General features: G+C 39.0%; 1 protein-coding gene across 1 annotated transcript in view; it reads left to right on the top strand.

Moving 5' to 3' along the window:
• The window catches only part of adgrl3.1 (adhesion G protein-coupled receptor L3.1), a gene marked incomplete at its 5' end in the record, with an annotated part of 102975 nt that extends 91750 nt beyond the window's left edge, over positions 1–11225 (top strand). Inside the window, 6 exons of the mRNA XM_079264596.1 lie at positions 338–517; positions 1055–1148; positions 5810–5938; positions 6812–6829; positions 7349–7651; positions 10573–11225. Coding sequence (XP_079120722.1) covers positions 338–517; positions 1055–1148; positions 5810–5938; positions 6812–6829; positions 7349–7651; positions 10573–11219 — 1371 coding nt within the window. The 3' untranslated portion in view covers positions 11220–11225. The remainder of the gene's footprint in view (positions 1–337; positions 518–1054; positions 1149–5809; positions 5939–6811; positions 6830–7348; positions 7652–10572) is intronic.
• Positions 11226–20511: the final 9286 nt, after the last annotated feature.

Here is a 20511-nt window from a genome sequence, read left to right as displayed (position 1 = left end):
AGTTGTCTTTTACGTAGCTTGCGTGCCTCCCCTCCCCTCACTGCAAAAACTCAGCCTTAAAAAACAAGAAAAAATATATAAAAATGAGGTAAATGTTGCTTAAAATAAGATCAATTATCTGCCTACAGAACAAGAAAATTTGGCTTGTCAGGACTTCCCAAAACAAGTAAAAATACTCTTAAAACAAGAGGAATTATCTGGCATAAAAACTAAGAATTATCTTACCTTTAAAAAAAAGAAAAAAAAGCATATGTGTATTCAATTTAAGATTTTTAATCTTACTTAGATTTCAGTTTTTCCTCCCCCTCTCACCCCCTCTTTCTTCCTCACCATCCAGGTGCGCAAAGAGTACGGCAAATGTCTGCGCACTCACTGCTGCAGCGGTAAGAGCGTGGAGACCTCCATCTCCGCCTCCAGTAAGACCACCACCTCGCGGACGCCAGGTCGCTACTCCACAGGCTCACAGGTGAGCTTACCTGCCTGCACACCTGGACGCTACAGCACAGCAGACTCTCAGGTGAGGCCAGAGCACGCCATACGGGGTTTGGGATTAACACCATGTATTGTCAACTGCTGGTTAACTGTTGGCAATACATTTGTTATATTTCTATTTAATAAATCAGATTTGAAGACATAAATGTGGATTTTTTTAAATTAATTTTTTTTTTTTAAAAGTTTGACATCCCAAACCCCGACTAAAGTGGATAATGTTGCTGACATCCAGGTATACAGAGTGAAGACGACACTGATGCATTATTGTTATTACTCCCTGCCCATTTCTCTCTTATTGGTTGTTGCTTTGCCTTTTCCTTTTGCCACTCCTGCACTAATTTGTCTTTCTTTTGCACACCATATTCCCCATTTCCCTCCCACATTTCTTCCCATATCTGTTGTCTTGTCGTCCCCCCCACCTCCACATTACCATGTCCACCTGTATTTAACCCTCCCTTCTGCTCCTTTTCCTCATCATTCCTGCTACTTCTTTTTGTTCCTGTACCCTTCTCCCTGTCTCTTTTCTCTCTTGCTTCTTCTGCTTTTTTCCCCCCACGTACAGAGTCGCATCAGGAGGATGTGGAACGACACTGTGAGGAAACAGGAGTCCTCCTTCATCACCGGAGACATCAACAGCTCCGCCACGCTCAACAGAGGTAACCACGGGATACCTACCATTTGCATCCACATCACTGTCACCACATCTGCTTTATTAATAGCAGGAGCTGCAGACGCTGTCTTTTAGGGCAGCGGTAGGAGCACCGACTCCTGATTATTCCTACTGTATATTGGAAGGGTGAAAGATTAGGAGGATTAGGTGTGAATTTCACACACTGCTCTTAAAGGTGGAGTATGTAAGATTTTCAATATTTTCAAAATAAATTAATGACAAATGACCAAAAGCACTTTTTTTTCTGGTAGGCAAACATTCAAGAAGGGTCTTTGTCATAAATTAAACTTGTAATTTAATAACACATCAAATATGGAAAAAAAAAACTATCCAATTATGATTGTAGTTATTTTTTTTAGTTAATTTGTTTTGAAAATATTGAAAATCTTACATACTCCACCTTTAATGCTGCTTCAGAAGGAGAGGTAGACGTCTCCAAAGCGAAAACATTCGCTCGGTTTGGGGTTAAACTGTAAACCTACAAGCCAATTTAGCTGCCCAGCTTCTGTTTGGTAGTTATATTCATTTTGTGTTATTACCTGAATGGGGTGCAATTTCAACCATGATGCATCAGTAGGATTGTGGCGAATCTCTGCAGCGTGTTTCACCTGTTAAATCGATGCGTTTGGTAAGCGTGTTTTATTGTGTCGGGGTACTGAGGTTAGTCAGCGTTTACATGAGGAATGAACTTAGTTTAAAGCAATTTCGTCTGTTTTCAGATATTTCTTTCTCCGCAGAGTACGGCGCGGTAATGGACTGCAGGAACAGATCCATAAGTATGGCTGTCTGAGGGCGATTGTAATGAGGGTGTAGACACCCAAATGGCCGGACAGTTTGACACACACACACACACTCTGGAACGTGTGCTGCCATTTGTTAGTCTCTAAGCTGAGGGGTGGCCCTTGCTTTCTTCAGGCCACTAATAAGCTGTTAGCATGACAGATTGATACTAAAGCAGGCCCGGTGTATGTCAGCGCTTGAATTATCACGCACTTAGTGAGGCAGGGCTTAAGAAACGCACACCTCTCTCCTCCCCCACGCTTTAAAAGTGTGGCGCACAGAGCTTCTTAGCTCGTAGATTTTCATATGACAGAGCGAGAAACAGTAGAATTACTTTTAATTAATGGAATTAATTGAATTTTTGTTTTGTTTTGCGTGTTGTAAAAAAAACAAAAGCCTCCCAAAGGGTTATATCGGCTTCCTCTGGCGTTGCTCCAGCAACACCAACAGCGAGAAATACTTCTCTGGAATCAATGACAGTAACAAAAGTTGACACTTCTTCCTTTGAGACATACAAACTTCACCAGTCAAACACACTTGAGTAATGGCAGCAGCTGCTGGCAATGACAGAATAAGACCAAAAGAAGGTAGTCATATTACTGAGGTGATATGAAAATGGGCTGATGTTAAACACACACTGCATAGCGAGGCGGCGTATTGATTACACTGTAGAGGAAGATGTGAGCAGAGGACAGAAAAAAAACTTGACAAACTGTCAGAAACCATTTGTTTTCCTTGTCTCAGTGTTGTTGAAGTCACACACTCTCTCATCAGGATATTGAACCATTTTTTGCAGACGGTGAACATTTCAGAGGGTCTGTTTGAGCTCGTCATGTGTCACAGCTGTAAATCTGACACACATTGTCTGTTTCTCATTTTCTGTGTTTAGGACAATCAGGAGGTACTGGGAACTGGTTTCTATGCATCTTACTTCCTCAATAACAGACAAATAATAATGCAAACTCTTAGAAACTGCATAGACAAACTGCATTAATTGTCTCGCTGCAAACTGAAATGTGATGAAAACACTCATTAGCTTAATAACACTGAAATCACAGGAGTCACGTGACCAGCGAGCTTGTCCGTCACGGTGCACAGAGGCAGCATTTACATTGTTATGTGTCCCATTAGTTCCATTTAAAACTGCATGTTAAATTCTGTCAGAAAAGTTAAAATTGTGAAATTATGAGGTATATTTTTACATTAGCAGGAAGTGATGATAAAAACACAAACAGAGGTTTTTAGTGCGTTACATTGAAGTGACTTCCTGTGTTTGGCCTGTTAGTCATGTCAACACTCTGAAGACATGAGAATCCTTTGACAAAGATGTCAACCCAAAAGCTAAGATGAAAATGTTGGCAGTGTGGAGGAAAGGATTATTATTCTAACTAATATGTGAGATAATATCATTATTGCTCATGTTACAAAAAATATATAAAAGGAAATATTTAGTCAGTCACATGTTTGGACATGTGAGCAATAAGTGTCAAATAGTAAAATAATACGAGCTGGCCCAGCAAGTGGGATTAATGTATTGTCGTGGTGGGTTTTGGGTTTCTTTTGTTTTTTTTCTTTTTTTTAGTAAGAAAATATCTAAAAATCTCATCAAAAACTGAACCATTCAGCCTTGTTCTACTTGCAAATAGGCAACGACAAAACATACTGCATATGTTTTATTCTAGTACACTCATTAAGAATGTAAGACAAAAATAAATCCACCATTCATCATTGACCAGTAATTTCCAGCAACTGAGACGGAGTACAGTTTGGGTCCGACCGTGTCTGCTGAGAATGACTGACCCTGTAAATCTTTTAGATTTATTTACCTTAAGCTTCTTTATCCTCTTTGTTTTAGAGACTCATAGCTTTTCTTTGGACATCGGCTGCTTTTTCTACCTATTTTCAGTTCAGCTCCTTTTATTTAACCATTTTCATAGAAATTTGTGTTTTTTTGTTTTGTTTTTAGGCTTTTTGTTAAGCCAATAAACATTGATTTTTGAACCACTAAGGAATAAAAAATCACCCAAACTCAAGGAAGACAACTATGATGTGTTCATAAACAATTGACAACTCAGTAAAAACTTTTTACATTTTATCTGAAAGCAATTTGTTACCTGTAACCAACCATAAATATATCAATGTGTTCTTATTTTCTAAGGTCTAGCTGTTAAAATGACTAATATAATCCAGTTTTACAAGCATGCAATTATAAAAATAAAAGAAACTAGGTAAGTGGACTAAAGACACAGTGGCACGCATAAAGAAAAGTATTAATTATTTGAGAAGCATCTGAAAAGGATGCGTCTTTAAGAAAAAGTGGGAGAAATATCCACACAAGTCTCAGAAAGGATCTCAGTGGAAGGTTTGCTGAAGGAAGGGAAACACAATGGACAGGCTGATGCATGTCAAATGACACAATAATGGCCTGAAAATCACTAACAAGAGGTCTCACTGAATGATGAATCCCCCCAAGAGTCCAGACCTGAGCGGTATTAAAGCAGTGACAGAAAACACAACAGAAACCCATGTCTAAAGAGGAGCTTCCTATATGAAGCCTGGAGAACTCTTCCTGAAGACTACTTAAAGAAATCATCATAAATATTGTAGAGTCCAGACCGTGCTGGAAATATTTAGATTTAGCTGCTAATAAAGCAAACAAATAAACCAAAACAGATGAATGATTTTTCTCAGAGTTATTGAACAATAGCTGGCCTTTTCTAAATCCCCAATATGCTGTAAAATCTGTTAAAGATCATAAAGAGCAAATAAATTTTATGTACTTCAGTTTTATTCTCTAAAAAGACAAAAACATCTGTGGATGGAATAAAAGGCAAAGCAGAAATCCTTTTAATGTTCCTAAAATCTACAAAAACAGTTATGATTCAGATCGCACACATCCAACGAGGCTCATTCCTGTCATCACTACAAGTAGAAAAACAAGCAAAACAAAGCTTATGTATGATGCTGACAGCCTCTGTTATGACTCATGTGGTGGTTGGTTATGTGTTACGGTGGCTCTCCATCTTACTAGCGGTGCGATACTTTCGCTACACTTATCCAGAGTTATTGGATCTATCTGCATATTGTTAGCTTAGCCACGTTTCCTGTTTATGCAGACAGCTAATATTCACCGCGCTGTTTTAGGATCTTGAGTTTCACCTCCATGCTCTGAAACAGCAGAACTCTTCCACACACCAGGGAGTAGAGCTTGGCAGGGTAGAAAGCAGGATGAAGAGGAATGGACGGGGCCTGTCATGGTCATACGTCTCTGTTTTTTTTTTTTTCCAGTGGTGTCTTAATGTGTACATGATCTGTCTCCCAGCAGAAGAAGAAAATGCCCTTTTTTTGTGGTTCCTGTGTCCATTAACTACCCCGTAGTCATGCCTCTCTGCTCAAGCGTATTGAACTGCAGCACAGCCTGCTCTGAGCTACGCTACGCTACGCACTCGTTGTCTCGTTGTCTCGTTGTCTCCGTCTCCTGTCCCCTCCCTCAGCCTGTACGCCGTGGCTGCCAGAATGACTTGTCAAGCTTTTTTTTTTTTTTTTTTTTTTTTTTTTTGGCTTTCTCCCTGAACTGTGATCGCTTGTTTGATTCACTTGTCCTCTTCTCTCCCTCTTTCTTCCACACACTTGCTCTCCATCTTTTTTCCTTTCCTTCTTCTTGCTAACTTCCACTCTGCAACGGCTTCATGCCCCCTCCTTCAACCTCTATCTCCACTCTGCCTCCTCTTTTTTTTTTTTTTTTCCCCTTACTCTCGAGTGCTTCTCTCTTTTTCTCTCTTGACTTGGCTGTTCCTTTTCCTCTCTCCTTCCTTCTCGCCCTGGCTGTTGCTGCTCTTCTCTCTTTCCTCTATCTGCCTGTACCAGGAGCCATGGCTAATCATCTTATAACTAATGCTCTCCTTCGTCCCCATGGTACTAACAATCCTTATAACACTCTCCTGGGGGACTCTGCAGTCTATAACAACCCAGCCGTGGGCATGTACAACACCCAAGGTGTGCCTGATGTTCTTATTACAAAAACCTTCGCTTGGAGTTGGTTCTGAAATGTGTTTGTTGCATGGCTGTCTTTTAAAACGTCTGCCACTTCGCTGAACCCTGATCATGCTTCCCGAGTGAAATAGATCACATAATAAAATGCATGTGTAGAAGATTCTTGTGTCAGTCTGAGTTTGTGTACAACTGGTTGCACATTTTCCTTTCTAAGCTGCTTGGGAGCTGTTCACTATAGATGTTGTGTTTTATTTATTTCTTATTATTTTGGATGTTGCTTTGCACGTCGCACTCGGTGCTTGTGTTGCTGACTGGATGCTTTTACACATGTACCGTACAGCAAGCTCAGTAAGTTTTAAAGTAGTGTGTGTGGTGTATTTTTAATGTTTTTATTTGTGTTTTAAAGAAAGATAAACCATTCAGCTGCTGTTAATTAATAGATATACACCGATGAGACATAATTCTGATCGCCAACAGGTAAAATTAACACGTTAACATTATTCATACATTAATAATGTGGACTGTTCCCACACCCTACATGGCAACAGGACTCTCATGCAGCGTCCTCAGCCAGCAGGACAGCAGAGGGCGCCACAAAAACTGCTGAGGAGGGGTTTTAAGGACATAACGAAAAGCCTGAGATGTTTATCAGAACATCCCAGAAACCAGTCTGGCAGAGGTCTTTCAGCAGTGGGTGGAGGATCCACTTAGTATTTGACCAGGCGATCATGATATTATGACTCAATGTGTGTGTGTGTGTGTGTGTATAGGCTGTATGAACTATAGAAGACCGTCATCCTGAGAATCAGATATTTATGCTGTTTTTTTAATGAACTTCTCTGCCTTTCCCCTCTTTCCCCTCATGTTGTCCATCAGGACCCTACCGAGACACAAGTAAGTGCTCATTTTATTGGATTAAAACATTAAAAACTCTCCTTCAGCAACAAGAGTCTTTTTTTTTTTTTTTCTTGCTTGCTTTTAGAGTTCTCTGGCAAATAATTTCAATAAAAGCAACACAAAGGACTTTTTTTTTTTTTTCTCTCAAGTCATGTTCCACTCCACAAAATGATTTGGGAAAAAAAATCATACCTGCCATATAATTACCAAAAGAGGCACATCAGAAGTTCTTTTATTTAATCTAAAATTGAAGCTGAAACTTTTTTCTTTTTGGGTAGCTGAAGTACCCGCTGTTGCTGAGGAGAAAAAAAAATACTACTCATGAAGCTTCTATTAAATGAATTATTTATGCTTTGAGCATTTTTTTCCATCCCAAAACAAACTATCATTTGCTTTTTTTTTTAATGTTAATTTCACAGCATGCGCTATGTAATGAACAATAATTTAAATCTTTCACCCGAGAAACCCGAAGAATCCTCATAATTATTCCCTTTTTTTTAATCATTTGTTCTTCAGAGGGCATGCTGAACAACGCGCGGGACTCCAGTGTAATGGATACACTCCCTCTTAATGGCAACCATGCAAACAACTACAGCATGGCCAGCAGTGAGTACCTAAGTGACTGCGTTCAGATTCTAGATCGCAGCGGCGGCTACGGCACCCACAGCAACCACAAGGAGACAACCTTGGAGAAGAAGATCCTCAAGGAGCTGACCTCCAACTACATCCCACCTTACCTCAACAACCACGAGCGATCCACCACTGAGCGCAGCCACAACCTGATGAACAAGCTGGTCAACAACAGCGTTGGCAATGGAGGTGACTGATTTTACATATTAAACTTTTTGTCGGGGTTTCCTACATCTTTGATCCCAGTTTCTACAAATTTATGACAGGCAACTTTTCTGTTTCTGCCATTTTTAGAACTGAGAAAGTTAAGGAACACTGAAACAAGTAACACTAGTTTGCTCCTGCTAATAACCATTTAACTGTCAAAAGCAAAGTGTAAATTAGAAAATCCAATCTAAGAGCTATAAGGACAGAAGAATAAAGCAGTTGGCTGGTTTGATAAGTTGACAGGTTTATTTACTTACTCATTTAATAGAAATAGTCCCAAATGAACCCTCTCAAGTCATGGAAGTCTCCATGGAGTGAAGGTCTGTCTAATGTTCATTGTTGTTTTAACTTCTTTTCTAACATTTTACCTCTTCCTCATCTAAATCTCCCCTGGCAACAGGGATGACATGGTGTTATGGAAGACATCCTGATTGTTCCAACGTCCAGTATTTCTGTTGTCTGTGAAAATCTGCTAAATAGCTTCTTTTCATCTGTAAATTTAACTTTTCTTATGTTGTATTGGGACAGAAATTGTGGCCTGGGGTTTCAAAAAACATTGTTACTTTATTTATGTAAATAGAAAGGTAGCGGAAGAAAAGTTTTTTTCTCCGTTTTTTATTTGATAAAAACATTGATTTTGTTGATAACTTAGTTAAGGATCTATTTGGCAGCCTTAAGCAACAAGTGTGACTGAAACACTATTGTTTACCTTAAACTGTTTTTCATTCAGGCCTTGTACACAAATACAGTTTTTCCTTCAACACTACCAGTAAAAATCAGATTCTGAATCAACACTGATGGAACAAAAAGGGGCCAATCGAGTACTTTCCTCTGAAGCACTGTTAGCCAACCAGAAGGTTTGAAGGAAATCCTGAGTTAGCTGTTTTTTTTTTATTGATTGATTTTTTTTAAAAAATACTGTCATTTTGACAGCCTATTGTTCTTCAATAAAATCTCCAACTACTGTATATGTAGATGCAATCATATAAAAAGTCTTATTAACATGATCAAAGCAGAACAATCTCGTCTACATCTGCTATATTCACTTAAACAAAGGAGTTAACGGCTCAAAGGAGCAAGGCAAACACGGTGATCATCCTGGTTACGCATGCAGCACAGCTGGGTTATCCAAAATTGGTCACCTGGATGGTGTTTTTCCAAAAAGTCAGTTTTAAAACCTCTAAAATTATGTTTGCTTGTCGATAAAAGAACACAAAAATTTCTCTTTTTTTTTAAATGTTTTTCTTCCTGTTTGTTTTTGTGCCAGGCAGGAAAGACACAGTAGATCAGCAGCGTTTTCTCCCAAAGCTGCGGCTGAAATTCCACTGAGGTGGAAAATCATTGGAGAGCTAAACCAGCACAAGCTGATCTAAACGGTAATTTAGCTAGTTAGAAAACCAAAACCAAACTAATGAGATCAAAGCATTGGACACCCTTCAAACTCCATAATTATACTTTCTTTTTGGATTTCCACCTGGAGAAGCACACATACATGCGGTGGATGTTCCCATTATGCAACCTTGTGTGGTCGGGCAGGTTTCCAGACAGACACAGTAAGAGAGGAAATGCATTTTTTTCCTTTTTTTTAAAAAGGAGGACTGTTTTCTTAATCCTACTCTCGCTGGATTTTGACTACTAATGTCCCACTTCTGCAAGATAACCATCTGAATATGAAGTATGTATAGCTGCCATCTTTATTACCATTTTCAATACAGAAGCCTTACAAAAAGTTAGGAATGTTCCATATTGACTTTTTTAACGATATCCAAAATAACAATACTGTCCAACTCTTAATTTCAGATACCGATATCAACTGATACTGAAATACTTGGTTTGAGTTGTTTATATGTACATATGTATATGGAAAACTATACCTGATATCTCGGTTTTGTCATGTTGAGTTAGAGCAGACGTAGCTGAGTTTGATGCATAATTTGTGCACATTGTGTGAAGTTGTCATTTAAAAAGTTGAAACCAATACCGATAATTTCTGATATTGCATTTTAATGTTGATATCGGACGATAATACTGGTATGCCAATAATATCAGACATCACCACAAAAAGTAATAGTGGGTATACACGAAGTTAGATGAGACTTCCTTAACTTTTGCTATTTATACACAGATAACCAAATAAAACAGAAATTTCACAAAAAAATTAAAAAATGTGTTCTTGTGGCCTTTATTTAAATATATACTTATTAACCATTAATTCATATTTAATCACAATAAACAGCTAAAGTGTAAATGATACTACTTTACTTCATGAGCTCACATTAATATGAAACAAGCAGTTGCACAGGTTTATTAATCTTTTATTTTACCAGGTAAAATCAATTGAGAATATTTCTCATCTGCAATGATGACCTGGAAAGAGACACAGTAAACAAAACAAAGACAAAAACAGATTTAAAAAAAAAAAAAAAGTTTGTATTTCACCTTTCATTCCACTTTTCTTCCTTCTGAAAGACTCAAATAGCTTTGCATCTTTTACAGGAACGTCTTGTTTTAATTTTCCCATCAGACACATTTATTTCCAACGCTAGTCAGAACTTGTTCAGCTGTTTTCACTTTGGATCCAAAATGTTCTTTTTTTTTTTGTTCGCCTGCATGCAACCACAGCAATGTTGACATCATGGTCTAGTGGGACCTGAGGAAGCCCTTTCTTAATCTGCCCCCTGCATCACCAGTGTGTGTGTGTGTGTGTGTGTGTGTGTGAAGTGACCAGTACATTTGAGCGATAATCCTGTATTTGTGCTCTTTTGGAATAAATCCCATATTTTGTGATGAAATCATTCCTTTCTGCTCAGTAATGTAGACTTTTCCTTATTTAGAATGACTCACGAGGAATGTAACATCCTTCGTGACTTACAGCATTTTAATTCCTGCCTGCTTTGTTTCAGGGAGCATGGCAGGAGGAAGCAGCAGCAGCAGCAGTAGCAGTGGTGTTGCTGGGTGTGTGGGCAGCAGTAAGGAGGACAGCAGTCCAATGGTGCTGGACAACCCTGCAGCTTTCCCCCACGACGAGAACCTTGGTTTGGAGATTATCAGAGAGGAGTCCAACGCACCTCTTCTGCCACCACGGCCTCCTCCACCAGACAGCCACCCACCTCCCCCGCCTCCTCCTCACAGCTTCGCCCGACAGCGGCGCATTCTGCAGGAGCCCAGCGAGAGCTTCTTTCCCCTGCTGAACAACGAACACACTGACGAGCACACGCATTCGCCAAACCACAGAGACTCGCTCTACACAAGCATGCCGGTGCTGACGGACCTCCCAGACGGGCAGATGAACGGTTTAACAGACGGGGAAGAGGACAGCTCCGGGGAGCTACAGCCTTGTAAGAGCGCCACCGCTCCGGAGCTGGATGACGTCTATTATAAGAGCATGCCAAACCTGGGTTCCAGGAATCACCTTCACGAGCTGCAGAGCTACTACCACATGGGGCGTGGTGGCAGCGATGGATACATGGTGTCCGGGAGCAAAGACGAGTCCGACTCATCTCCCGAGGAGCCGCCCGTAGACCCATCTCACCTGGTTACCAGTCTATAGAGCCAAATGAGACTTCTGTCCCTCCTGAGCCCAATTTCACACTTTAAAAGTTCCAATGAAGACATTCTGTGTTGTTGACTGAGCGACTGAGCTGGCCCGTTCGTGGATTGATACACTGTGTGTGACCTTACCAATGGTTGGGATATCACTGGTCAAACTGAAGAGAGGCTGAATGTGTTGTTTTAAATGATGCAGACTTACTGGTTGGCTCTTTTTTTGTAAGCATCAAACAGGAATGGAGCAGGAACAGTGCTGGGAGGGACTGTTTAATTCTGAAGTACCAGTTACTTTCATTTGGAATCTCAGACCGACCGTAGCCCTGCAAGATCCCCTAATGTAGACTTCTAGCAGACCCTGGCATATAGTCTCCACTACCACCAAGACACAGGTGAGGTTCTTGGGCCTGGTTAATGGAGCTGCCTGTCTGTCTGTATGTCCGTCTCTCTGTCGAACTCTTAAAGACGCCTACTTGGATGATATTTTCACCTCTGAAAGGTGGAGCAGGATATTCAACTCTGGCGTTCACAACGATAAACTGGCCCCAAAGAGGCACCTCATACCTGCCAATCGAGTGAAGGATGTACGATATAGACACTTAGTACGGATCAAAGAAAAAATAAAATATATCATTTGGGCAACTGAACAATTCCCTTCATGGCGATGATGTTCTGAACTCTTTTCCTGTTCGTATCTGCTAAACTGGAGTTGTGTCTGGGCTGGTGTAACATTCCTGCGAGTTGTAGTGACTACGGCTACTGTGTATTTCACTGAAAACAAAAGAGGAAGATCACATTACATCTGACTGAAATCTAAAAAAAAAAAAAAAAGAAGAAATAAAAATAAGAATAGTTGAGTTTATTCTCCTTTCTTCTGTAAAAGTTTTCAGTTATCAAATGATTATGAGGAAATCACAAACTGTTTCTATGTATTGTACAGAATACAGATGCAGATACAAACTGTTGCATATGACCAAGTCTTTATTTTTCAAACTTTATGTTGCAAACCTTTTGTCCATGGGACGTTCTGCAATGTCACAATATGTTTGGTGCTTTTACTGACCACAGAAAGAGCAAGGAACAATCTTTACTGTTTTTATTTCCCCCCCATAAATACAGATAAAGCACTCCTTAGTCAACATACATACACACTACACCCAACCTGCTTTTTTTTTTTATAGCAACACCACTGTTATATTTCGCAGATTAGTTGTCAATATATACTTTACCACCATATATATTTAAAAATAAAGGGAAATTTAAGTGGATAAGGTTGTAGCTATGAGGCGCCAGTGTAACATGAGGATAGTTTTTGAGTTATGTTGTCTCTGTTGCCAAATATTCAGATTGACATAACTTGGCTCGGCTGGTTGGGATCTTCTGGTCATCCTCTGAGGTGGAACTTGCTTGAAGAAGGGATGGTTTCGTCTGTGAAATGCCACGATGCCTCCACGTCAGCGTACCAAACGTGTGAAAGCTGCACCACAACAGCACTGTCCAGTGTGGGAAGCCAATGTTTACTGATTTAGCAGGGAGAAATTCTTAAGTGTATGAAGTATAGCTTGCACATGTATCCCACAAACATCCCCCACATGTCCCCAAGAGAGAAATTATTTATTTATCTGTTTATTGGTTTAAAGACAGAAAAACAAGCTCTGGGCAGTAGTATGAAAAGTGGCACTGGGTTTGTGTTTATTCTTTTGTTTTTGTTTTGTTTTGATTCCTTTTTTAAATTATTATGATCATGATTATTACGATATTACTGATAATTATTTATTCTTTTTGTATGGGTTCCGAGTTGAATGATCTCATAACTAATATTTGTTGTAACAGTGAAAGTTGTTTGCCAACAAATAAATTACTGACATAGCTTTGTGGTTTTCTGCTTCTTCAGTGTTGTTAGTTTTTCAACTCAAATTAGGCTTATAAACAAAATAAAGCCTAAAAAAGTCTTAAAAAATAAACCTCTGGCCATTTTGTAGTAATATATGGTTAAAATGTGTAACTCAGCAGAACATTTTGCAACACATCTCTGCTTCCTATTTATAATCCTGCTGCTTTCAGTAAATGTCAAAACAGCTTATATGTCTGTAAAAGGCCTGCGAGTGCCTCAGCTTAGCGTGTCTGAGGCTAAACGGACTCATGCTAAACACCATATATTTGAAGCATTTCCAACATCAGGAAAACATGTATCCATGCATTAGTTCTGCATTATACAACCTAGTTCTAATAAAAAGAGTCGTGATTTTGTGTAGAAATATAAATATTTGTTTAAGATAAAATGAAAAATGAAAGCCGAGAGTAAACTATTTCACTAATTTATGAAAAATATCTAAAAAAAAATTCGACAGCAGCGTGGAGGAACTATGCAAGGCCTTTTGTGGAAGAATAATCTCTCGATGGAGCATAAGTTCCACAAGCTTTAAAACTTGCATGATGCTGGCTAGAAAGCAGTGCTCCCATCAGAGATGTGGGTCTTATGCATCTCTGCTGATAACAAGTACTTGTTTCCGCTTCAGTCCAGAGGCTAAAGTGATTTTAAAATAGTTCTTCTCTTCGTCTATTTGAAAAGTTTAGTTTTTTTCTTACATGTTGAGATATGACTTCATCATCTTTGCATGAGAGAGATTTAAACTATTTGTGGCCGACATGCACAGATGTGTTTATAGATGGTGATTTTTGAAAATGTTCCTGATTCCAATGACTCTGATGACACAATCTTTCCTGTTTTTAAGGTTGTACTCAGTGGTGTAGTCCAGGGTACACGCGGGTATACGGAGCTTCTTTTTCAGTCAGCATTGAGTATACCCACTTCTAAACTACTAACCCCCCCCCCCCCCGAGATGCTGCTTTTATAATTACAAACATTTCTACACATGTACCTACGTCGCCCAGCAGCTCAGCTAAGATTACCGATGCTATACTTGTGAACTAAAAAGAGTAGTCTTACATGTCACTTTTTATTAAACAGCGTTTTTCTAGGCTTCTTTTTTTTTTTTTGTTGTTGTTGTTTTTAAAACAAGGGCAAAAAATTCTGAGTATACCCACTTTTCGAGGGACCACGACGCCACTGGCTGTGCTGCTTGAGGTGAAATTGATTTTTGACAGTGTCTCCTTCACACAAAGATATCTCCAGATTTCCTCAATGTTGGGAATTGATTCACTGTATGGTGAAATATTCAAAGTCCTTGCAATTTTGTTTGGAAGAACATTGTTCTGAAATTGCTGCAATATTTTGCAAACTGCTTAACTCCTGCCATGTTCACCTCAGAGAAACTCTGCCTCTCTAGGTGCTCTTTTCACTCCCAGCCATGTTGACAACCTGTTGACAATTCACCAGTTAAATCAGTTACAATCCTAATATTTTTTCACCTCTTTCATTTCCAGCAATTTGCTGCCCTTGTTCCAGTGTTTTGCAGATGAGTTGCTGCTTTTAAAGTCAATCTCAGAAATGAGATATCTCTTGTTCAACAATACGCTTTTTACTTTTTAGTTAGGAGAACAAAGGTTGTTCAGATTTAAAGATCATTGCATTCTGCCTTTTATTTACGTTTTACAAAATCTACAAATGTCTTTTAAATTTGAACTTTATAACCATCTAGCATCTATTTACATATTCCAGCAGAGCACTGACTGATTTATAATAACTGTTTAGCAACAGAATATGGAAATATTCGGGCAACTTAGCCTTTAAAAGAAAGTTGCTGCATGTGAAATAAAAATATTTGTGTAAGCAGGAAAATCTTTAATATTCAGGTTCATGCTGCAGTGTCTTATTCACTAAATAAATTTACACTTTGATGCCTCATATTTAGGGTGTTTAATACATGTTTGAATTTGCTGCCTGCATACTCAGTAGTCCAGGGGGTTGGAGGAGGTAGCAAAAGGGTTTGATGTTTGTGGTTTAAGAGCACACAGCTAACAACAACATGGATGAAAGGGAACCAGACAACACTGGTAGAGCAGATTTAGAGCTACAAGTTGTTCCTCATCTGCAGCCTTTTCTGATGTTGACTGCAAGAGCAATTCTTCACAAACTAAATCACAAATGGATTCTTCAAAAGAGGTGAGGATCAGTTTGCCCTGAAACAACGGATGGGACTATCTTTCAAAGAGTTCCTTTTAACTTTTATATCTTTAAACTTCTTTCCCTTTTACTTCAGCAAATTAGCTTCATCAGTATTTTTCCTTTTACTTTCATCAGAATATGTTTTAACACAAAGTATATGAGTCAAATCTGAATCTAGGCTTTAATCCAATGCATGGGATCCAGAACTGCCCTTTATGTGCACTGCCAGGTAGGTGATAACGAATGAAAGAATGAATGAATGAATAAATGAATTCCTTTTTTCTCCACCCCAACTTGTCAAGGTAGATGGTTGTCCTCCCTGAGTCTGATTCTGCTGGAGCTTTTGTCTTTCTGTTAAAAGTGATTTTTTTTCTTTCCCACTGTCACCTCATGCATGTTCCGGATGGAGAATTGGATCAAAGTCAAGATTTGATGCAATCTGTTGGTTTCTCTCTTAGCTAGGCCATTTATTATGAATTGGCTTAAATTTATGTGTCTGCAAAGTGCCTGAGATGACATGGTTTTGAAGTGGCATTATACATATAAGGCTGAACTGAATAAATAGTTTTTTTTTGGTTAAAATCTTCAGCACATGAGAGCAATTGCAAAGTGAAATGATGTATATTCTGTTAACAGAAACTTATTATACATGATTACACTAAGCAACTTTCTTTTAGCAAACTGTAACTAAAAAAGGAGCCAGGCTTAAGCCCTGATTGTACCAATCCTGTACAATTCATAAATTTATCCAGAATACATTAATGTGCTTATGAAGATCCATCCAATATCATGTCAAGGTATAGATAAATGGAATATACGATGATCTAATACAAGATACTTGGTTAAGGTTAAGTTTTTCTTAACCAAGGTGTGAACTGGCCAAACAGAACCATTTCAGAGAAAACCCAGACTTTGCTCTTTTAGCTACTGTGATTGCCGTGACTGCTGCTAATAAAATAAAATAAAATAAAATAAGGCTCAGCAATACTGCTTTGCTGCTTTTTATCTAATTCAAAGCAAAGTTCCTCAAAACATTTTTTCAAAAGAAGAAAGAAAACATGGTTATGTGAGCCCAATCTGGTAATAATCCATTGGTGATTATCTGGAGCTTAGCTTCTTAACTTCCATGTGCCACAGCTAGCCTTTTGGGACTTTCTGTGTAACCAGCATATGGATATAACAGATATCTGGGTCAAGATTGGGAACATCTTAAGCTCATCAAGAATTTCTGTTCTCCATGCAGCAAAACCTTATTAAAATGGAACTATTCAACACTATTCTGACAAAATAACTAATGGTTCATAGATAGAAACTTTTCAATATGGTGAGAGTCAAAAAGATTTTGAACTTGTAAATATTCACAAATGAAAGTTGAAAAGCTGCATTATTATCACATGAAAAAGTCTGTGTGTGTAGAAAAAGAACTTCTGTGTTTGCACTCGATTCTTTAAAAGAAAAAAATGTGAAGTTACACAGATCCATTTAGAAAAGTACGTCCCACCTACACAGAGGCCTCAGAATACCAGAGATTTGGTCCAACACACATCTCAGTTTTGGATGAGATCCATTTGGACCTCTGGCTGCCAGACAACCTTGGCAGTTAAGTGGTCTGTTGTCTGTGAGTAAGCTGCTTTACTGGTGCATAGCCTAAAGATCATTGAAAGGCAAAGTTTAGCTGTGGTGAGGCGAGCAGACAAATGAAACACTAGTGAACCGTGTGCAGTAGCTGTTAAACTTGTGTTGTTCTGTTTGTCTTTTTCTTTGCTATTCCTTTTAGGAATGAAAGAGGAAAACTTTGTCAAAACACTAATGTCCATGTGTAACAGGTCCAAGAGTCTTCAGCTGGTGGTGGCTTAGTTTAATTAGCCTCACCGGCTGCACTTGTGTAGGTGTGAATACCCGGTGTTGAGGCAGCAGGAGGTAAGTCTGTCCTGCTTCGTTGCTAGTGCTGCCCTGTTGCTTCCTCACCCAGTCATAGCAATTAATGATTATTAATAACAGGAATAGATTACATATTTAGTCCACTTTATAGCTGACTCATCATTCATGCTTGGTGATGGTAGCTATATATGTTCTTCCAGCAGTTTGGGCAGACTGACAGAAACATAGCAACCAATGCACTTCAACGGCTTCTCTGACCACCGAAACACACGTATACTAGTGATACCAAGATTGGAGTAAAGTGCCTTGACAGATGACCAACTGGGACTCAAGTCACGCTTCAGGTAAGGAGGTGGTCTCTTCACTTTAACTAGTAGACTTGCATGTGGAGGTGTTAGTGGCCATCTGGAAGCAGAATGATTTGGTGAAGGAGGAGGAGCTGGACGGTGATCCCTGATAGCTGATGAGACAAAAGTGCATTCATGGCTTTAAGAACTTTTATCTTTTTTTAAAAGAGTGTCATTATTTTCAGACAGAGCACTAACATGACGGTTGGAAGAATTCAGTCCAGCAAACACCACTGTGAAAACTTTAAGCAAAAAAATACTCAGTATTTCACCAGGGAAGTTAACTTTTACTGGAGACACAGGTGTTTTAGACCCGCAACCTAAGAGCAATGAGTTGTTTATTTTAATTAAAGTCACTTCTCCAAACACTTGTAAACATCAGGTACAGAAAACAATTCATGTATTTACAAGCTGAAATTAACTGGGAATTATTTAATTGGCCCCAATCTGCAATTTTTCCCCACAAGCAACATTTCAAAAGTCCACCTGTTTACTGTTGCGTAATAACATGTAACCATTGTGAATTAGCCAATTTGTAGTTCTGTGGCATATAAATTGCACTAAAATCCCATCATATGGTAAACGACTGTGCATTAAAGCTGTGCCCTACAGCAGCTAGCATGGACCATCATGCATTGCATCTTGGAGCCAGAAACTGATGGCGCTACTTACATGATCTACGTCCAGCTACTGCTAACATTTGGAGCGTGTTCCCAACTCTACATGGGCAGCGAGTAAATAACATTTCTAAAATGTCTAAGCAGTGAGGTAGTTTCTTTTTCTGTCTGCGATGCAGGGCTTGGTAAAATGTTTGGATGGCTGTGTGCAGCTCGAAAGACCACTCCAAGCCAGGGATGTAACGTTTAACTTCCTTTACTGAGGATGACAACAATTAGAGTCTGCAGGACAATCATGAATTGTTACACATTCTACCTCCAGTGCAGACAGACGTTATGTCCACTCCAGAGCCAGTGAGCGATCAATGCCAAAGACAAAACCACTCTCAACAAAAGACACCACCCGCTACAACATGCCCCTTACCAGGAAAAGGTATATTCATAAACCAGCGGTTCTCTTAAACTATGTGAGTACAATTTCCCAACCAACTAATCAATCAGCATGAAAACATAAACATTCAGTTACTAACTCTACAATACACGACTCCCAAAAGATTAGGTATGTTTGGCTTTTGTAGCTCAACTCAACTTTACTTTAAAGCTCTTTCAAAACAACTGCTGTTTAAACAAAGTGCTCTACATAACTGGACAAAACAATGAAAGAAAATATTACAATTCAAAATGGAAATAAACAATAAAATAAATGTTCATTGTTTTTAAAATGACTAAAAAAAGAAACCGGTATGCTGGTATGATCAAAGAATAAAACATGTGGTACTAAAACCTTGAAAGGCAAACTTGACTGAACATTTATAAACTTTTGATTGTACAACTTTTAAGTGTTAAAGTATTTACAAGACAATATGTTCTCGCACAAGGTTCTGCAGAATGAATGAATAAATATAGATACACACACACACATGTATGTATGTATGTATGTATGTATGTATGTATGTATGTATGTATGTATGTATGTGTACAAGTTCTTAAGTGTGATGTGTGAATGAGGAGCCATGGCCTGTTGGAGGTAGCGGCTTCCATCACAACTCACTTCCTGTGTCGTAATGTTTGCTGTGTAAATTCAGAGGAAAAACTTTGCATCTTTTGGGTTGTGTTGTTGCATTTGTATTGCTATGATACTTCGGGGACACTGTAGTCCTGAGACTGTTTATATTCTTCATATTCTATAGTATGCTTAGGCAGTTTTACATTAGTTTCAGAAGAAAAAAAATCTAACTAATATTAATAACCCTCCTATTTGGTCACAGCACGTAGGAAAGAGTTCAAATCAGTGGCCGACTGCTAATTAATGGGAAAGCAAAACTGTACAGTTGGCTTTGGATTAATACTGACGGCATAATAAAATAGCCACATGCCCGTTTTCGCAGTGTTTCCGTTGCAATTGGTTCTTGTCACTCAGTTGGACGTAATCCCTGCATGGTGTCTTTGTACTTTTGAGGAGTTTCACCATTTTTATCTGCTTTGATCATAGATTCAGTTTATAGAAAGGAAATAATCTGAAAATAATGCAGCAACAGGAGTTAAAAAATAATGAGTCAGAGGCGAAAGGAATAATGGTGTAAAGCTCGGGGAGAAAATGAAGTTTCTATAAATGTACTTTAGTTTTCTTTAAAACTCTGTGAAGCCACCTAACAGTCAACCCTCCCCCCTCCATCCTCCCTCCTGCTTCCTCTTCCCTCTGCCAGTAGCAGACTGATTAAATGAGCATTGGGCTATGTGGGTCATATCTCTGCTGGAGTGCTCTGATCGGTTAGTGCTGCCTGGCTGTGTTATCTTCCTGCTCTCTCTGCTTCCCTCCTTCAAGGGAAGACATTCAGTTATGTCTTACAAGGTGACATGTCTCTCAGCTCAGAGACCAAAGGCACAAGACTTCAGTGATGTGCAGGAGTATAAATTAAAGGGAATCTGCTTATTTATTGTATTTGTTTAAGATAAATTAATAATTTTTGCCAAACTCAACAGGGAATCCAAATGTGACAACTGAAAAACACAGGCAATAAAAAGCTTACGGCAACAAGACGTGCACAGTCGAGCTCTTTTTCGGAGCGCTAGTTTAGAGATGTTTGTCTTTGGAGTTGTTTAGACCAAGTTAAGCTACAGCAAAATGAAACTTCTCCATGTCGGGAAATTCTTCTTAAAGATTAAGGTCCTCATACTTCATCCAAGGCCAACTTCAGATTTAGTGACATCTCAGTGTTTCAAAAGTAAACGGAGCTTATTCCTAACTGCGTTACCACTTTACTGATGAGTATGCACGTGTCTACCGGCAAGTCTTCAAATATTTGTCATGAATGTAGCCAGATATGGCAGGGAAATACAGTGTTTGCGCTCGGAAAGGAGTAATAGCTCGGAAATAAGCAG

Source organism: Telmatherina bonti (genome assembly GCF_933228915.1).
Source record: "Telmatherina bonti genome assembly, chromosome: 3".
NCBI lineage: Eukaryota > Metazoa > Chordata > Actinopteri > Atheriniformes > Telmatherinidae > Telmatherina > Telmatherina bonti.
The sequence above is the reverse complement of the archived record's forward strand: the minus strand, read 5'-3'. Positions and strand labels throughout refer to the sequence as shown.